Source organism: Ochotona princeps, unplaced genomic scaffold, assembly GCF_030435755.1.
Source record: "Ochotona princeps isolate mOchPri1 unplaced genomic scaffold, mOchPri1.hap1 HAP1_SCAFFOLD_4343, whole genome shotgun sequence".
Lineage (NCBI taxonomy): Eukaryota > Metazoa > Chordata > Mammalia > Lagomorpha > Ochotonidae > Ochotona > Ochotona princeps.
Window position 1 is genome coordinate 3,393 of NW_026698371.1, and position 17,196 is coordinate 20,588.

A 17,196-nucleotide genomic window follows, 5' to 3' on the forward strand; every position below is an offset into this window, starting at 1 on the left:
CCTCCTCCTCCTCCTCCTCCTCCTCCTCCGGTTGCTGCTGCTGCTGCTACTCCTCCTCCTCCGCTGTTACCACCACCTGCGCCCCCACCACCAGGTGCTGCTGCTGCTGCTACTCCGGGCGGTAAGACAACTACCTGACCGCGTGGCGTGATTAGATGTCTCCCAACGATAATGGGAGGGGGAGGAGCAGTTGGTGGAGAGCATCTGATTACGGACTGTAAGAGCAATTCCTGCTGTTCTTGTGGATACTGCTGCTGCTGTTGCAGTAGGAGATGCTGCTGCTGCTGCTGTAACATGTGCTGCTGCTGCTGCTCTAGATGGTGATGTTGATGTTGCATGTGTTGTAACGGCTGCTGCGAATGCTGCGCTGCCGAGGAGAGGACTACTGGTGGTGGTGGCTGTGCGGGCTGCAGATGTTGCTGTTGTTGTTGTGGCGGCGGCGTAGCCGTACTAGTAGTGGTGGTAGTCCCACCAGTAGTAGTAGTATTAGGAGGAGGAGGAGCAGTAGTAGCAGTAGTGGGAGGCGGAGGAGTAGTGGTACTAGTAGTAGTAGTATTGCTATTAGGAGTAGTAGTAGTAGTACTGGTACTCGTGTACTGCTGATGCTGGTGGTGGTGGTGCTGCTGCTGCCCTTGTAAATGTTGAAGAATATACTGTTGTTGTAGTAGTAAATGTTGTTGCTGTTGTAGAAGTAAGTGTTGCTGTTGCTGTGAAGTTTGTAGATGGAGTGCTGCCGCCGCAGAGGGGTGTGCTGGTGAATACGGCTGCTGGAGGTGATGGCTGTGGTGGGGGAGGGGGTGGTGCTGATACTGCGTAGCTGCAGCTGCAGTAGCACTACTATTATTACTGAGAACAGAAGCAGCGGTAAGAGGCGTTATGGCGAGAGGAGGAGGGTGATGACTCGACGAAGAAGACGAAGACGAAGGAGAACCAGAAGAAGAAGAAGAGGTCGAAGAAGAAGCGGAGGAGGAAGTAGTAGTAGTGGAGGGTAAGATATGCGAGGTAGGAGGACCACCTGTTAATCGTTGTTGGTTCAGCTGCTGCAGCTGTTGGAGCTGAGGCATCGTCAGTTGCGCTAGATGCTCTGGAAGAGTAGTAGAAGAGACACCCGCAAGAATGTGTTGGCTGTTCGCAGCGTGAGGATTCGTCCCGGCGAGGGGTAGGGGCGGTAGTTGCTGCTGTGGAGGCGGGTGGTGGTGATGGTGCTGCTGCTGGTGGTGATGGGGGTGGTGGTGGTGATGTGGTGGGGGGACGATGGGTATTTGCTGAAAATGAAAAGGAGGTGGTAAAAGATGATGTTGTTGCCCTGGCTGGAAGAGATGGTGAGCCTGAAAATGCAGCGGTGGTGGTGGGTGGTGGTGTTCCTGTTGCTGCATGAGTTGTTGTGTGGGGTACGAGAACTGTGCATGTTGCTGTGGTTGCTGGACAAGTTGCTGCTGCTCACTTAGATGGAACTGAGGATGGTATGGCTGCTGCTGTTGATGATGATGCGACAGCTCATCCTGTTGCTGCTGCGTTGGTGAATGATCTTGCTGCTGTTGTAGTAGCAGATGATGCGCTGCTGTGTGAGGGTGTAAATAGTCTTGTTGCTGTTGGTGATACTGGTGCTGTGCTGCTGCTGCAGCCACAGCTGCCGCCGCCGCAGCAGCAGCCGCAGCCGCAGCAGAATGCGCTGAAGAAGACTGCTGCAACTGCTGGTGCTGCTGCTGCAGTACATGCTCCTGCTGCAGTTGCTGCAGTTGCTGCTGCTGCTGCACAACGTGTTCCTGCTGCAGTTGCTGCAGCAGCTGCTGCTGCAGTTGCTCTTGTTGCAGCTGTTGCTGCACCTGCTGCTGCTCCGCCGCTTCTTCCTCCTCCCGTTGCTGCTGCTGCTGCTGCTGTACCTCCTCCTCCTCCGGCTGCTGCTGTTGCAGTTGCTGCTGCTGCTGTTGTAGTTGCTGCTGCTGCTGCTGTTGCAGTTGCTGCTGCTGTTGTTGAGCTACCAACTGCTGTTGCTGTTGCTGTGTACTCAACTTATCATTATTCTCTTCTTCTTCTTCACCTGACCCCACACTTGCAACTGCATGCAACAGCTGTACCAGCCACTTACGAGTCATCGGCTCTGCTTGCAACGTCGAAGCAAATGTTCCATCTCTATACAAAGAAAAAATACACACACACACACACACAAACACAAATACACAAAACCACTTTGCACGTACATACATATATATATATCGCATACAATAACTATTCAAAGCATATTTATGTACGTATACGTATATACGCTTCATTTTATAACTATCCAAAGAATAAATATATATATATATATACACACATTTCTTATCTCAACTATCTCAAACACATATATATACATACGTCAATCTAATCCGTTTAACCACTCATATATATACATATATATGTATATTTATAAATACATAAAATACGTTTATACATATATATTACATCCGATACATATTCCTATCTATCTATCTATCTATCTATCTATCTATCTATATATATATATATAACATACATACATACATAGAAACATTCATACATACATACATACTATACAAAAACCCTATCTCTGTACAACAGCAAACGCATATATATATATATACACACAATTATATACACATCCATATGTATTAATACATTAGAGCAAAGGCATTTCTACCTGTACATCCTGATGCGTACATGCGCATGTGCATTTCATCAGAGTAACATAGATATATATGTATGTATATATATATATACCTACGTACATACATACATACATTGATACATACAAACATACATACCTACGTTCATACATACATCGATACACAGATACATACATACATACCTACGTACATACATACATATATACATACTATTCACCAACTATATGACAATTCTACCTCTCTACTGCAGAAAGCGCACATATATATATATATACGTATATATATATATATGTATATATATAGCGATATATGTAGTGGACGTCTGTTTATCTCTTTCTATATATATTTACACGCATATGAACTATACTATAATTTTGATTGCATATACGATGTATACAATTAGTTCAATACTTCCCTTTCTGTCTTTCCTTCTTTCTTTGTTCCTTTCTCTTTGTCGTTTTCTCTCTCTCTCGCTCTCTGTCTGTCTGTCTCTCTCTCTCGATATTCCAAGTTGTTCTACAGCCAAATTTGGTTTTAGTACTGTAACGGCCACACAAGTCATGTAGTCATTTCACGTATAGACAGCCCTATATAAATTAGCGATATATTATATTATACATATATATACACATACTGCAAATTACAAACAAATACATATATATATATATATGAATATACGTATATACACATATACATCCATACATGCATCTTTATATATATATATATATATATGTGTATACATGCTTTTTTACTTATATACGTATACATACATATATATATATATATATGGACATACATACATACCTATATACACTACATGCACATGAATATATATATGTATACATACATACATACATTTCGCTTCATACACAGCTGCATACACATATATCCGTTCCACATATGTGGATATTACATATATATATGCGTATATATATGACTGAAAAGGATTGAAGGAACTCAATATGAAGAACTCGGTAGACACTGACGTATTCTTTTTGGTGCGGGACAAAAAACATGATACCATCTAGATACATATATTCATGTGCTATACATTCATATATCTGCATGTGTATTGGTTACGTATATAAATGTATATATATATATATGTATATATATATATGTATATTCCTTGAGCTGAATGTATCTACCAAAAATATATATGTCTGTACATATACGTGCATGTATTTATATATATGTATACATTCAATATAATTCTTTGAGTAGAATGTATATATGCACTATATATATATTTCTTTTCGCAGAATGTATACACCTACTACATATATATATATCTTTGAGTATAAAAAATGCATTTTCTCTGGAGTATTCGGTAGCCAATGACACAAAGCCTCTCAGGCAGCACGACGTTTATGAATACGTATGCATTTACTAATTCTACCACTACTACTACTATCACATATATGTTTATATGTATATACATGATAATGTATTTTTTGTAAACAGTCAGAAAGTAACAATAGATGATCATATACCAGACGTTGCCGTGAATCCTCTGGAGTTCTATTACAATTACACGTAGATATAGCTAACACCATGTAAGAACATATATGCATGGACTATACAGATAAATATATGTAGAGAGAGGAAGAGAGAGAGAGGGGTGTTTTCTGCATATTGATTGCATGCGCATCCACCACATACATATAAATACACAGAGAGAGAAAGAGAGAGAAGGAGAAAGATTTTTTTCTCTGCATCTTGATTGCATGCGCATGCACCACATACATATAAATACACAGAGAGAAAGAGAGAAGGAGAAAGACTTTCTTCTCTGCATCTTGACTGCATGCGCATGCACCACATACATATAAATACACAGAGAGAAAGAGAGAAGGAGAAAGATTTTTTTCTCTGCATCTTGATTGCATGCGCATGCACCACATACATATCAATACACAGAGAGAGAGAGAGAAGGAGAAAGATTTTTTTCTCTGCATCTTGATTGCATGCGCATGCACCACATACATATCAATACACAGAGAGAGGGAGAGAAGGAGGAAGATTTTTTTCTCTGCATCTTGACTGCATGCGCATGCACGCACGTGTGCACCCTATATATATGTACCTGTACATGTATATTTTTTTTCTTGAACAGTCGAGGAAAGGTAGCCTACTTGAGAGCATCAGGAAGACACTGGCGTAAAGCCTCTCGAGCTCTGTTATTATCAGCGAGCCGAAGGTAACATCGCACTACATGCTTGAGTAGTCGAGCAGAAGGATGCTCTGCAAGTGTAGTCACCATGTTGCAGAGAACCGTACTAACCGCGTAGAAGCGTTCTGCTGTTGCGCATATATACGAGAGGCCTACATCGTCGAGAAGTATTTTCTGGACGATGAATGTTGCCACCTGTTGTTCAGAAGAAAAGAAGAGAAACAGACAAAGACAAAAAAAGTAGACCACCACACCATGTTACACTCAGGCAAACCTAGTCACCCACACCCACGCATGCACAGATTGAGAGACAGACAGGCACAGACTGCAACAGACAGACACAGACTGAGACACACAGACACACAGACTGAGATAGAGAGAGAGAGAAAGGGAGAAAGACAGAGAGAGAGGAGAGAGAGACAGTCACTAGGAGATAGAACACGCAAATTGAAGAGGAAAGGAGTATACGGAAGAAAATGTACGTAAGAAGAAAAGAAAGAAATAGAAACAACGGGATCTCAACATATACATATCTATGAATAAGGAAATAATATATGTTGGGGTATACATATATGTATACATATATATGTGTAAGTAATGAAGGAATTGATATGTGTCTGGGAGTATATATATATATATATATACATACATACATATATATATATATATACACATACATATACACGTACATACATGTGTATATATATATATATACATACATATATATATATATATGCGTATCTACGTATATATGTATAAGCACGGAAGGATTTAATGTGTGTGGGGATATACATATATGTATATATATGTGTAAAATGAAGGTAATATGTATAAGCAAGGAATATATACATATATTATATATATGTGTAAGTAATGAAGGAATTGAATGTGTGTAGGGGTATATATATATATATATATATGTATATACGGATAAATAAGGAAGTATTTAATATATGTGAGGATACATATATATATATATATATGTATATATGTATGAATACGGAAGGAGGTAATATGTGTGAGGATATATATATATATATGTATATGTATATATGTATGAATAAGGAAGGTAATAATATGTTTGGGTGTGTGTATATATATGTATATATGTACGAATAACAAAGGAAATATTGTGTGTTGGGGTATATGTATATATGCAAAGTAGAAATGTCGAGACAGACAGACATCGATGGATAGTTGAATAGACGTATAATTAGATAGTTAGATACAGATATATAAATATTGAACTACGTAGAAATATTGAGATGTAGATAGAGAGGAACATACAGTACTGGAGAGCAAGCAAGCGACACGGAGGCACAGAAATAAAGACAAGAAGAAACAGACGGAGACACAGACTAAAAACACAGAGTCTTGTATGTACACATATATGTTTTCGAATGGCAAGTATGCATATATAGAACTCTGATGCAATGATTTACGAGTGTTCAGTTATATATATATAAATATATACGTAGATAGATACATATATAGATACACAGACTGATACATAGTAGACATATGTACATATATATATATATATTATAGATAGAGGGAGATATAGGTAGAAGACATATATTTACATGTAAATATATATATATATTTATATATAGAGAGAGAAAGATAGATAGAAGACCTGTAGTTATATATATATGTATATACACATAGGAAATGACACTGACGAGTGACATATACATTTTATACAGATATATAATATATATATATATATATATATACATATATTCGTAGAGAGAGAAAAGGATTTGGAGTAAACGTATTACATACATAAATATAAGGTGTGTATATATATATGTATAAAATGAAACTAATGTTGTAAGAATACATATATAGATATATCATATATATATATCTCTATATATGTGCGCAGGGAAAGGAAAAGATATGGAGTGCATGTATATCTCTATATGAATATAATAAATACATCCATATATATATATATATATGTGTACGTATATATATATATATATATATATATATATATATATACGTATGTGTTTACGTGCACATATATATATATATATATACATATGTGTTTACGTATATATATATATATATATGTGAAGAAAACGAAACTGATGTGGAGTAGATATATGTATAAATATAGTATATACATATCTTTGGCACTCTCTTCTTGTATATTTATATATGTATACATATATATATATATATTTAGGGAAAGGAAAGAATGTAGAAGACATGTATTTATAGTATACATATTTATGATAACTATATCTATATACTTGTGTGTATATATATATATATATGAAGGAAATGATAGTGATGTGAAATAAATATGTATATAAATATATTAGGTACATATCTCTCTTTCTTCATGTGCGTATATATGTATATATGAATGCGATGCAGACTAAATATATCCTATACATCGAGAGGTATATATACGCGTTTGAAAAAGAAATGATAGAACGTCTGCATTAAGGATTTTATATATATATATACTACATATATGTATATGCATACATATATATATACATAGGTATATGCATGCACACATATATACATATATATATATATATATGTACATGCACATGCATGCATACATATATATATATATATATATATGTATGTAGGAGAGAGCAGAAGAGGGAAAAAAAACGTCTATGAAAAGAAAAGAAGAAAGACAGCAGAAGAAGATGAAGACGAAACAGAGGGAGGAGGAAGGAAGAAAAAGGGGGGAAAAGACGTTTTTCTCTAGTTTTTTTTTTTACTGACAGTTTTCGAGAGTTCAGATCCGGTCTCCATGATGCGAAGGCAGAGGGGAATAATTTCTGTTTGCAAAAGGAAATTAATAACTTCTGCATCATCAACCTTAACTAGAGCTCCTATGACTCCTAGAGACGTCAATCGTAGATACTCGAGAGGCCTCGTCTTTGCAACCGTATTCAGAAACGGGTAGAGAAACAGTGGAATGTGCGCTGAAAATCAAACAGTGAGAGAATGTCACCACCCGTGAATAGTTGTTTCTTCCAATTCACAAATATATATCATATACAAACCAGAGATCCTCTACCACCACTAAGCACAAGCACACAAACCACACCTACATATACTCATATATATATGTAATACACGCATCAACTCATATATGAAATATATATGCGCATATGTATGTATACATGTGTATGAATATGTCATACACGCTTCAACTCATATATGAAATATAGATACATCAAGATATATGCATGTATATGTAATACACAGTTCACTCATATATGAGATAGAGGTACATATGAATAGATAAATATATGATATATGCTATGTATATATTCAAGTAAAAAATACTTTCGTCTGCGTATATTTATAAACAGAATGATATACTACGAATATTATTTGATATACAGGAGAGGAAAATCAAATATACACAGTGTATACCATTATACATATATATCTGTGAAAAATTTACGAAAAGATGTATGATAGTATATATATATAGTTTGAGATTTACATGCGCTGCTTAAATAATATGGGACGCGATTATGTGCTGCGTAAACGTCTGTGTGTATATACGGAAATAGATACGTACTCCAGACGTATTCTTTTGCTTGTATTTCAATACTCAAAAAAAGCAGCCACGTCGTATCTGTTGTGTATTTGTCTCAAGAAGTTAGTAGCACTGAGAAAGGGATGCAAGTCCTTCCAAATTGATAGGTAGATTGTCATTAAGAAGACAAGTCTGCTGTGCTCTGATTTGAAGACGTCTTCTGCATCTGTAGAACTCGTGTTTTTTCTCTCTTGTTTTTTTTTTAACATGAACACACACGACCCTGCCTGTGAGAGCCCGCTAAACATACACAAGACGCTAGAAAGCCTTACAAAGACATTGCACACTCTTTTAACAGACATCCCTTCTTCTTAGAGAAAGGGAATCATACCATTAAGAAAAGCCTGCCGAGTCTCCGGGTGAGCAGCGACGCACTGCAACAACGCCAGCGAGTTGCACACGCGATTTGACGCAGGCGCCGTCAGCGTTGGAGGTGAGAGACATGGACTGCAACAAAAAGGTGATAAGAACGTCAGCACACAAACACATATATTCATGCATATATATATATATGTCTATATATGTCTATGTCTGCGTGGACGGTCGAGAAAGATATCTTCAGGATACTAATATACATAGAGAAATAGATGTGCATGTATTATTACACAGTAGACTCGGGGAAGTGCATTTGTTGGGCAATAGACTCGGGGAAGAAGTTTTTGTATTTCTAAATATATACTTCTGAGGAGGCACGCGTTGTGTATATACACACACACACACATGTAGATACATACATAGACATTCAGAGACATATACATACACAATCATATATATATATATGTATACACATATATATATATATATATATTTATGTATCTCTAGAGGACAGTGACAGTGGTGGCCGTGGAGGTGGACATACATACATGCAGACAGACATATATACACACTGGCGCACACATGTACATACACAGAGACAGACACTTACACATTCACACACACACACACACACACATATTCATGTAAACAAGCATCCAGACGTTTGCAGAAGTGGAGAATGTAGGAGCCGAGTAGCGGCCGCAGTATAGATACGGGGTGAGAGAAGTAGTCGCTGCTTCTTCTTCTGTGCAAGAGCAGCAACGGCAGCAGGAAAAATAGAAAGGGGAAGCGAATATGATGATGAGGAAGAAAAGTGCAGCTGGACCAGATATCTCGAAAGTCAAAGAAACAGCAGCAGCACCACCACGAGCTAAACGAGCAGCAGCAAAACCAGCCGCAGGGCAGCCGAAGCAGCAGCTGACGGAGGAGGAGGAGGAGCAGCAGCAGCATCAGCAGCAGCTGAAGGACTACGAGCAGCAGCAGCAGCACCAGTGGCAGCTACATGAGCAGCAGTCGCAACAGCAGCAGAAGCAGCACCACCAGCCAAACGACCAGCAGCAGCAGCAGAGGCAGCTGCAGCAACAGAAGCAGCACCACCAGCCAAACGAGCAGCACCTGAAGGAGGTGGATCAGCCCCACGACGTACAGCCACTACTCGTCTACTCTCGTCAACAGTACAGTATAGTCACTATTATGCGAAAAACTGAGAAGCATTGAAAAAGCAGCTGCACGTGCAAGGCGCTGGCCTGTAGTATTGACACCAGCAACAGCAGCATATATGACCGAGTGGGGTATAAAGACGACGAAGAAGCCCTACCATGAGCAGCACCAGTTGTAGAATGCCTAGTAGCTGTTATACTAGTACTAGTACTAGTAGTAGTAGTAGCACTAGTAGTAGTATTAGTACAAGTAGTAGCATTAGCAATACTAGTTGTCGTAATAGTACTATATGGGAAACACGAGATACTGTGAGCACAAGGAGAGGGAGAATGACGGGGTAGATGATTATATTCGAAACGAAGTCGACGCATAGCATTACGAGCTGCAGAGACAGCGTATCTACTCCCTTTCTCTCTCTCTCTCTCCTTTACAGGCGGCACCGACAACGACAACAGCACACAGAGGCAAAAGGCCAGCACAGCACAGCATCAGCATGAAAATGAAGTAGAAAACGAAGAAATCAAAGAGGAGGAACACGAAGAACAGGAAGACGAAGAAGAGGAAGAAGAATACAAAGACTTGTGGTAATAGTCATAGTAGTAGTGATACTATTAATACACTGTACTGTTGACGAGTATACCAGTAGTTGCTGTACTAGTAGTGGGACAGCTCCTCCTCCTCCTCCTCCTCCTCCTACTACTACTACTACACATACATATATATATACATACATAGTACATATATATATAGATATATATATATACATACATAGTACATATATATATAGATATATATATATATATATATATGTATATGGATTTTTGGTGGTTGAGTTGTAAGTATTAATATAGTAATAGTAATGTGTATGGTAGTAGTGACTAGTGTTGTCCTAGTAGCGGTGGATGTATTTGTATTGGCTGCAACATCTGTGTGTATATATATAACTAGTGAGTACAGTATTGAGTAGAAGTAGAAGTGCTAATAGCCGTAATACGTGTACTAAGAGTCGTCACTCTGCAAATATTATTCTTTGAAGATGACATAACCTTTTTCTAACACTGTATACTATAACCTTTTTCTAACACTGTATACTATTACACGTGTACACGAAGAGAAGTAATGGAAAGAGAGAAAGAGAGAGATATAGAAGTAGAGACTTACTCAGAAAAAGAGAGAGAGAGAGAGCGATAATACGCCAAAAAAGGCGATAAAATATATGTGGAGTGTGCTCTCATATATATATATATATATACATATATATGTGCATGCATACGTACATATACATACATACATACAGGTAAAGTAAGTATGTAGAAATCTGCTTTAGTGAACTTGTCTCCTGTAGAATGGCGGCTATCGTACTATGCCCATATATATATATACATACATACATGTGTATATATACCTGTACATACATATATATATATTATATATGTGAATATATATGTACATATATACATATATATATATATATATATATACCTACAGATAGGTAGGTAGGAGCCTAGCAGATTGAGAAGTAATTTCCTGTATAAAGGCGAGAATATATAAGTAGAAATATGGTAGGATCAGCGTATATATATATATATATACATCTACATACAGACAATTAGGTAGCAACATACTACATCAGAGTAATCTAGTTTAGAATTGGCGCATACATATACTATCATACCCATATATTCTATACACATATACATATACATATGTACAAGTATGTAAGTAGGTAGGAATTTAATGTTTTGACATAATGTCCCGTAAAATGGTGGCTCTGTAGCACTACTATGCTCCGATTCATATATATGTATATATGTTTACATGTATGTACACACATACATCTACATACAGTATAGGTAGGTAGTATGTCAGTCTCTTGAGATTACTTCTTGTTGAATGGCGTATGTACGTATATTATATAAATATGTATGGCGCAATACATACATATATACATAAATATATAAACTTAGAGGTGAAGGAAGGTAAGTAGTTAACAACTTATTATGTTGACATAGTCGCCTATAACATGGTGGCGGTAGCACTACGCACAAATGCATATACCTATAATATGTGTATACATACAAGTAGATTGATAGTGACAATATACATTCGAATAATCTCCTGTGGAATGGCGACTATTTAGTACTATGCACAAAGGCATATACATATATATATATACATGCATGTTGATTGATAGTGGCTTACTAAACTGAAATAGTTTCATGTAGTGGAGAGGTTATGATACTATGCTCACATATGTATATATATATATGTATATACGTCCATATACGCAGACTGATGCTAACTCACTATATATTGAGATAACTGCTTGTGGTATGGCGGCCACAGCACAGTATGCTCACATGTATATTACATATGTGTACATACAAGTAGAGTGATAGTAATTTGCTAGTTGGAGATAATTTCCTGTAGAATGGCGGCTATTCAGTAGTACTATGCTCGCGTGCGTATACATGTATACATATACATGCACATACAAGTAGGTCGTAACATACACGTTGAGGTAATTGTTTGTAGAATGGCGGCTATTTACTGCTACGCTGGGGGCGTGCAAATACATATATGTATATATATGTACATACATGTGGATTGATAGTAACTTACTATATTGCAATGATTTCTTGTAGTATGGCGGCTATAGTTCCAAAGCTATACCATAGTAAGGGGTGCTAGATCAGCGACTTGGTCTCTTCGCTTGGAGAGGTCGCCTAAGGCAGCTTCTCGTTTTTCTAAGACACATAAATCGAGTAAAAGCTGATAAACAACTTCACGGTCTTGTTGTTGTTGTGGCGTTGTTGTTTCACTCGTGCTACCACCACCACCTCCTCCGCCTGTGTTACTATTACTACTACTACTGCTACTACTACTAGTATTGTTACTATTACCATCAGTAGTAGCAGTAGTACTATTACTATTACCCCCACCACCACTACTCCTACCACCTTCTCCTCCTCCTGCTGCTTCTGCTGCTGTATTGATGCCTGCTAATGATGATGACGAAGACTTCATTGCGGCATGAATGCCTAATAATATATTCGCTCCTCCTCCTCCTCCTGCTCCGAGTGGACTGGTTGTATTACTACTATTATCATTGGTATTATTGTCTGGGGACTGTAGAGTATGACTAGTAATACCGGGTGGTGGTGGTGCTCCTCCTCCTGCTGCTCCTGCTGCTCCACCTGTGAGCAGAATACCACCTCTTCCTTGGGGAGAGGCTTGTAGGAACTGATGTGGAAAATGCTGATGATGAGGGGGAGGATGTTGTTGTTGCAGTAGCAGCGACTGTTGCTGTTGTCCTAATTGCAGCGGGTGTGGTTGGTGGTGTTGTATATGCTGTTGTTGGAGATGCACATGCTGCTGTTGATGCTGTGTGGGTTGGTAAGCGACATGCTGCTGCTGCTGTGGGGGGGGTGGTGCTTGCTGCTGCTGCTGATATGGCAATGAAGCATGGGGTGGAGGATGGTGCTGCTGCTGTTGTTGTGGTGGCTGCTGCACTGAAAGTTGTGCGGGTTGCTGCTGCTGTTGTTGTTGGTGTTGTGGCCGTACGTTAGCATGATGGTGATGCTGCTGCTGTGGGGTGGGGGTGCCACCGGTAGCGGCGGTGGTTTGATGCTGTAATAACGCATGTTGTTGCTGTAGGGCATGCTGCTGCAGTGGCTGCTGCTGTTGCTGTTGTAGAGGAGGGAGCTGCTGCTGGAGACGGTTGCTGCTGCTGAGACGGTTGCTGCTGCTGATGGTAGGATGCTGGTGCATGTTGCTGTTGATGCTGCTGCTGCTGTTGGGCTCGGAACGAAGAGGGGTGGTGGTGGTGATGCTGCTGCTGTTGTGGATGATGGTGGTGATGGTGGTGATGGTGTTGATGGTGTTGCTGCTGCTGAAGGGGCTGATGGTGGTGGTGATGTTGCTGCTGCTGCCCCAATTGTTGTGGGAGCTGCTGTTGCTGCTGCTGCGGCTGTTTCTGTGGCTGTTGCTGCTGCTGATTCTGGAGTGGTAAACGCTGACGACGTCGTGCCGTGAGGTTGCTGCGATTGTAAATTGTGCTGCTGCTGTTGTCTCGACGGATGATGTAAAAGCTGCTGCTGTTGCTGCTGCTGTTGCTGCGGTGTTGGCGCATGCATAGCACTGCTGGGAGTACCGCTGCTGGTGTGGGATGCACCAGGAGGTGACCATCCCATCCGGCCGCACCATTTTCAGACCAAGCGCGATATACTAATTTTCTCTCTTCTCTTATCTCTTTCTTTCTACTAAGACAATAACAGAAAAAATAAATCCCTGATAATTTTTGAAGAATAAAGCATGCGAATTGCAAAAACCCCAGACACCATCAATCAACAGGATGAACAGCAGCGAAAGCCCGCGACAGTCGTTTTCAAGTCGTGCTTGCGCGGGAGACAACAAAAAACTATCACTGCGTGAATCAAAGCGTCTTCGAAAATGCAGTAAAATCATCCCCATATGCACTGGCTCCTTCATACATAGAGAGAAAGATATATATATGTATATACGTATATAAATTCAAGAAAGAACACATAAAAATTATATATATATACATGGGCACTAACTATATATTGGTAGTACATCTAGATACTTATATACAGAGATATAAATATATATGAATATATATAACAGTTAAATATGCACACCCCTCGATATGTGTGCATGCATATACATATGTATATATATGAGAGAACAAATACATCTATATCTTCCCTATACATATATATATACGTTTACGTATAGCTGTGTCGATGAAAGAAATAATAAGTTCGTGTTCACATTTTATATATAACCGCAGAAATCTAGTGAACCGGTTGCATGCAGCCCGACACTGAATAAAACAGAAATGACCATCAACAGACTTTCCAAGTAAAACGACTGTGACATAAAACATCTCTACTCAGTCATTACAACCTTCAGGCGGCGTCCTCTACATATACAAATATACGTATATGTTCATACATTTGGGTGGCGAGAGATATATATATATATAAACACATGGGTAACAAGTACACATATGTCTATACATTCGTAGTCAAAATTCATAGAGATATACATATTTTATGTATACATATATGTGCATAGAAGAAGCGTGGTGCATACGTTTGAGAGAGAGATATGCATGCAGTCTTTGCACGGACATTGCATTTCCATAAAACCACCGGAGTTCTCTTGAAGCAGTGAAAGGTGCTTCCTTTTATTGTCTAGCCAGAAGTTTTCTCAAGCCACACTCATATACACCTACATATATATATATACGTATATGTATGTATTCAGAAGTACCAATGTATATTTATATATATATATACATATACGTTGAGATGTATGTGTATGTATCTCTCTGTATATATATGTAGATATTTGTAGAAAGACGGCGGTGAGCGCGCTGCAAGAGATGTGCATGCAGCTTAATTGAACATAGTAGTATGTGTGAAAACAGACGAGTTTCCTCGTTAATACCTCGGCCGAGAAGAGAGTGTTGCACGTAATACTTACGAAGGTCTACTCGTATGTGAAGGAAGCAAGAACTTTTAATATGAGAAGAAAGAACAGGTCTGTTCAGAGAAAATGCCAAAGAGAGAGCAAAAATATAAATGCCGGGTACGTGAAACCGTATGCAGTAGCCGGCTCTGACATTCGTTCACCTTCGTCTTCGCCGTTTTCATCGAGTCTCAGTGTTCGGCAGCAAAAATATATGATAAACGTGCTTGCGTTCTCACTAGTAAGACGTTGAAATATGAGATTAGATATTCTTGCGTTTTCAAGGAAAGAAACACCCTACATATATACATATATATTACGTACGTTCGAACGTACAAGGTTGGACGATACAAAGTGTAGAGACACTTTACATACACGTGCTAATACTATCAGCCGGTGGTAGAGATACCAAACGAATTCTGCGTTGAAGAGTCTCAGCCACCGCATGCTCCCCACACACGTTAGCATGCATCAAAAGATGTAGGCTACCGTACAAGTAGACAGAAACATATACTCAGACCCCCCTTTTTCCGATTTTAAACAGACGGAATCAAGAGCTTTCCAAGAAGCTTATGGCTATAAACGAATTGTCAATGAGATGCGTTTTGTCTGGCAGACCACACAAACGACGAGTTAAAGTTCGGGCTGAACACACAAAGAGTGTATGAAAAAACAGGTGGTACACCAGCAAAACGCAGAAGCGAATGCCTGCATGCGTTAGAAGAAGCTACTTACTCTTCAACGTGTGTGGGGAGCATGCGGTGGCTGAGACTCTTCAACGCAGAATATCAGTCAGGAAAGGTTGCTGAAAGAAACGTAGAAATGTACCGTTCGTCACTCTTCTTTATGTGTGTGCGGGTCTTAGTTCTGTACAAGAAAAAAGCAGACATCTCGGCTTCACCTGATGTTCTTCGTTCATGTGTGAACGTTGTAGGACAGCTCTACAAAAACAGAAAATGCCTGAAAGACCAGGTCTCATACTCCACGTCGCAGACAAAAAAAAGGTTTCGAAGTCGACATTCGTCCGAGGAAACTTTCCGCGGGCGCGAACGGGTACTACAGCAGGGAAGCACGAATTATATGACTAACACAGTCGGAGCGTTGAGGAAGTTCTTGCATGATTTTAGCCCACAGACATCTTCGTTCTAACAAGTCAGAGTATGCTAACGTCTTCGAAACAAGAGAGAAAAAGAGATATATATGTATGTCGCAGGCGGTAGCAGTTTCGTTTTTCTCAGAGGCTGGCGTGTCCCCATAAATATTCTTGGACGAGCTCCTCACCGTAAGAGGGCTTGGATAGAGAGTTCCCCCGCGACAAGAGCAAATATACATAAAATGACTACGTACTGATGAACAGAACAACTATGTTGCTAGATGTCAAACATGTTCTTCAGTTGTGACTTATATGTTAGAAAAGTTTTATTATAATGTCGCTTTGTGCATGCTATGCCAGCCAGCATCAGCAAAGAAATGATTCACGGGCCAAAGATGGTCTCCATTGTTGGGAAAGGGCGCCACGACCACGAAAAATAGAGTACAACAACATGGACACCATGCAGAAAAGGACTGCTGGGTGCACACAAAAGTAATATGGTGGGCGTCTTCACAACAGAAAACGGCGCAGAGGATTATGTAGGTCCTAGACTTGACGTACGAGAGGATGGGGACTCGGCGAACTCTGAGCAAGGAAGACGGTATACAACAAGGAGACTGGAGACATAGATATAAAGGAATGTGTGAGACTGTGCGTGTTTGGCTTGATACAAAGTCCCTGAAGGGCCACCGGCCACGCCAGCGAGGAAACGAAGAAAACTCTTTAGGAG

General features: G+C 39.4%; 1 protein-coding gene across 1 annotated transcript; it reads right to left on the reverse strand.

The window, feature by feature from the left end:
* Positions 1–589: 589 nt before the first annotated feature.
* LOC131479077 (CCR4-NOT transcription complex subunit 9-like) lies at positions 590–12,904 on the reverse strand (the record flags this gene model as incomplete). Its single annotated transcript, XM_058659690.1, is given in 7 exon segments — positions 590–846; positions 2,009–2,133; positions 4,781–5,013; positions 7,573–7,775; positions 8,733–8,848; positions 12,500–12,561; positions 12,563–12,904. Coding segments are annotated over 7 exon segments (1,338 nt in total), but the record flags the coding sequence as incomplete, so codon positions are not given.
* Between the last annotated feature and the right edge of the window lie 4,292 nt (positions 12,905–17,196).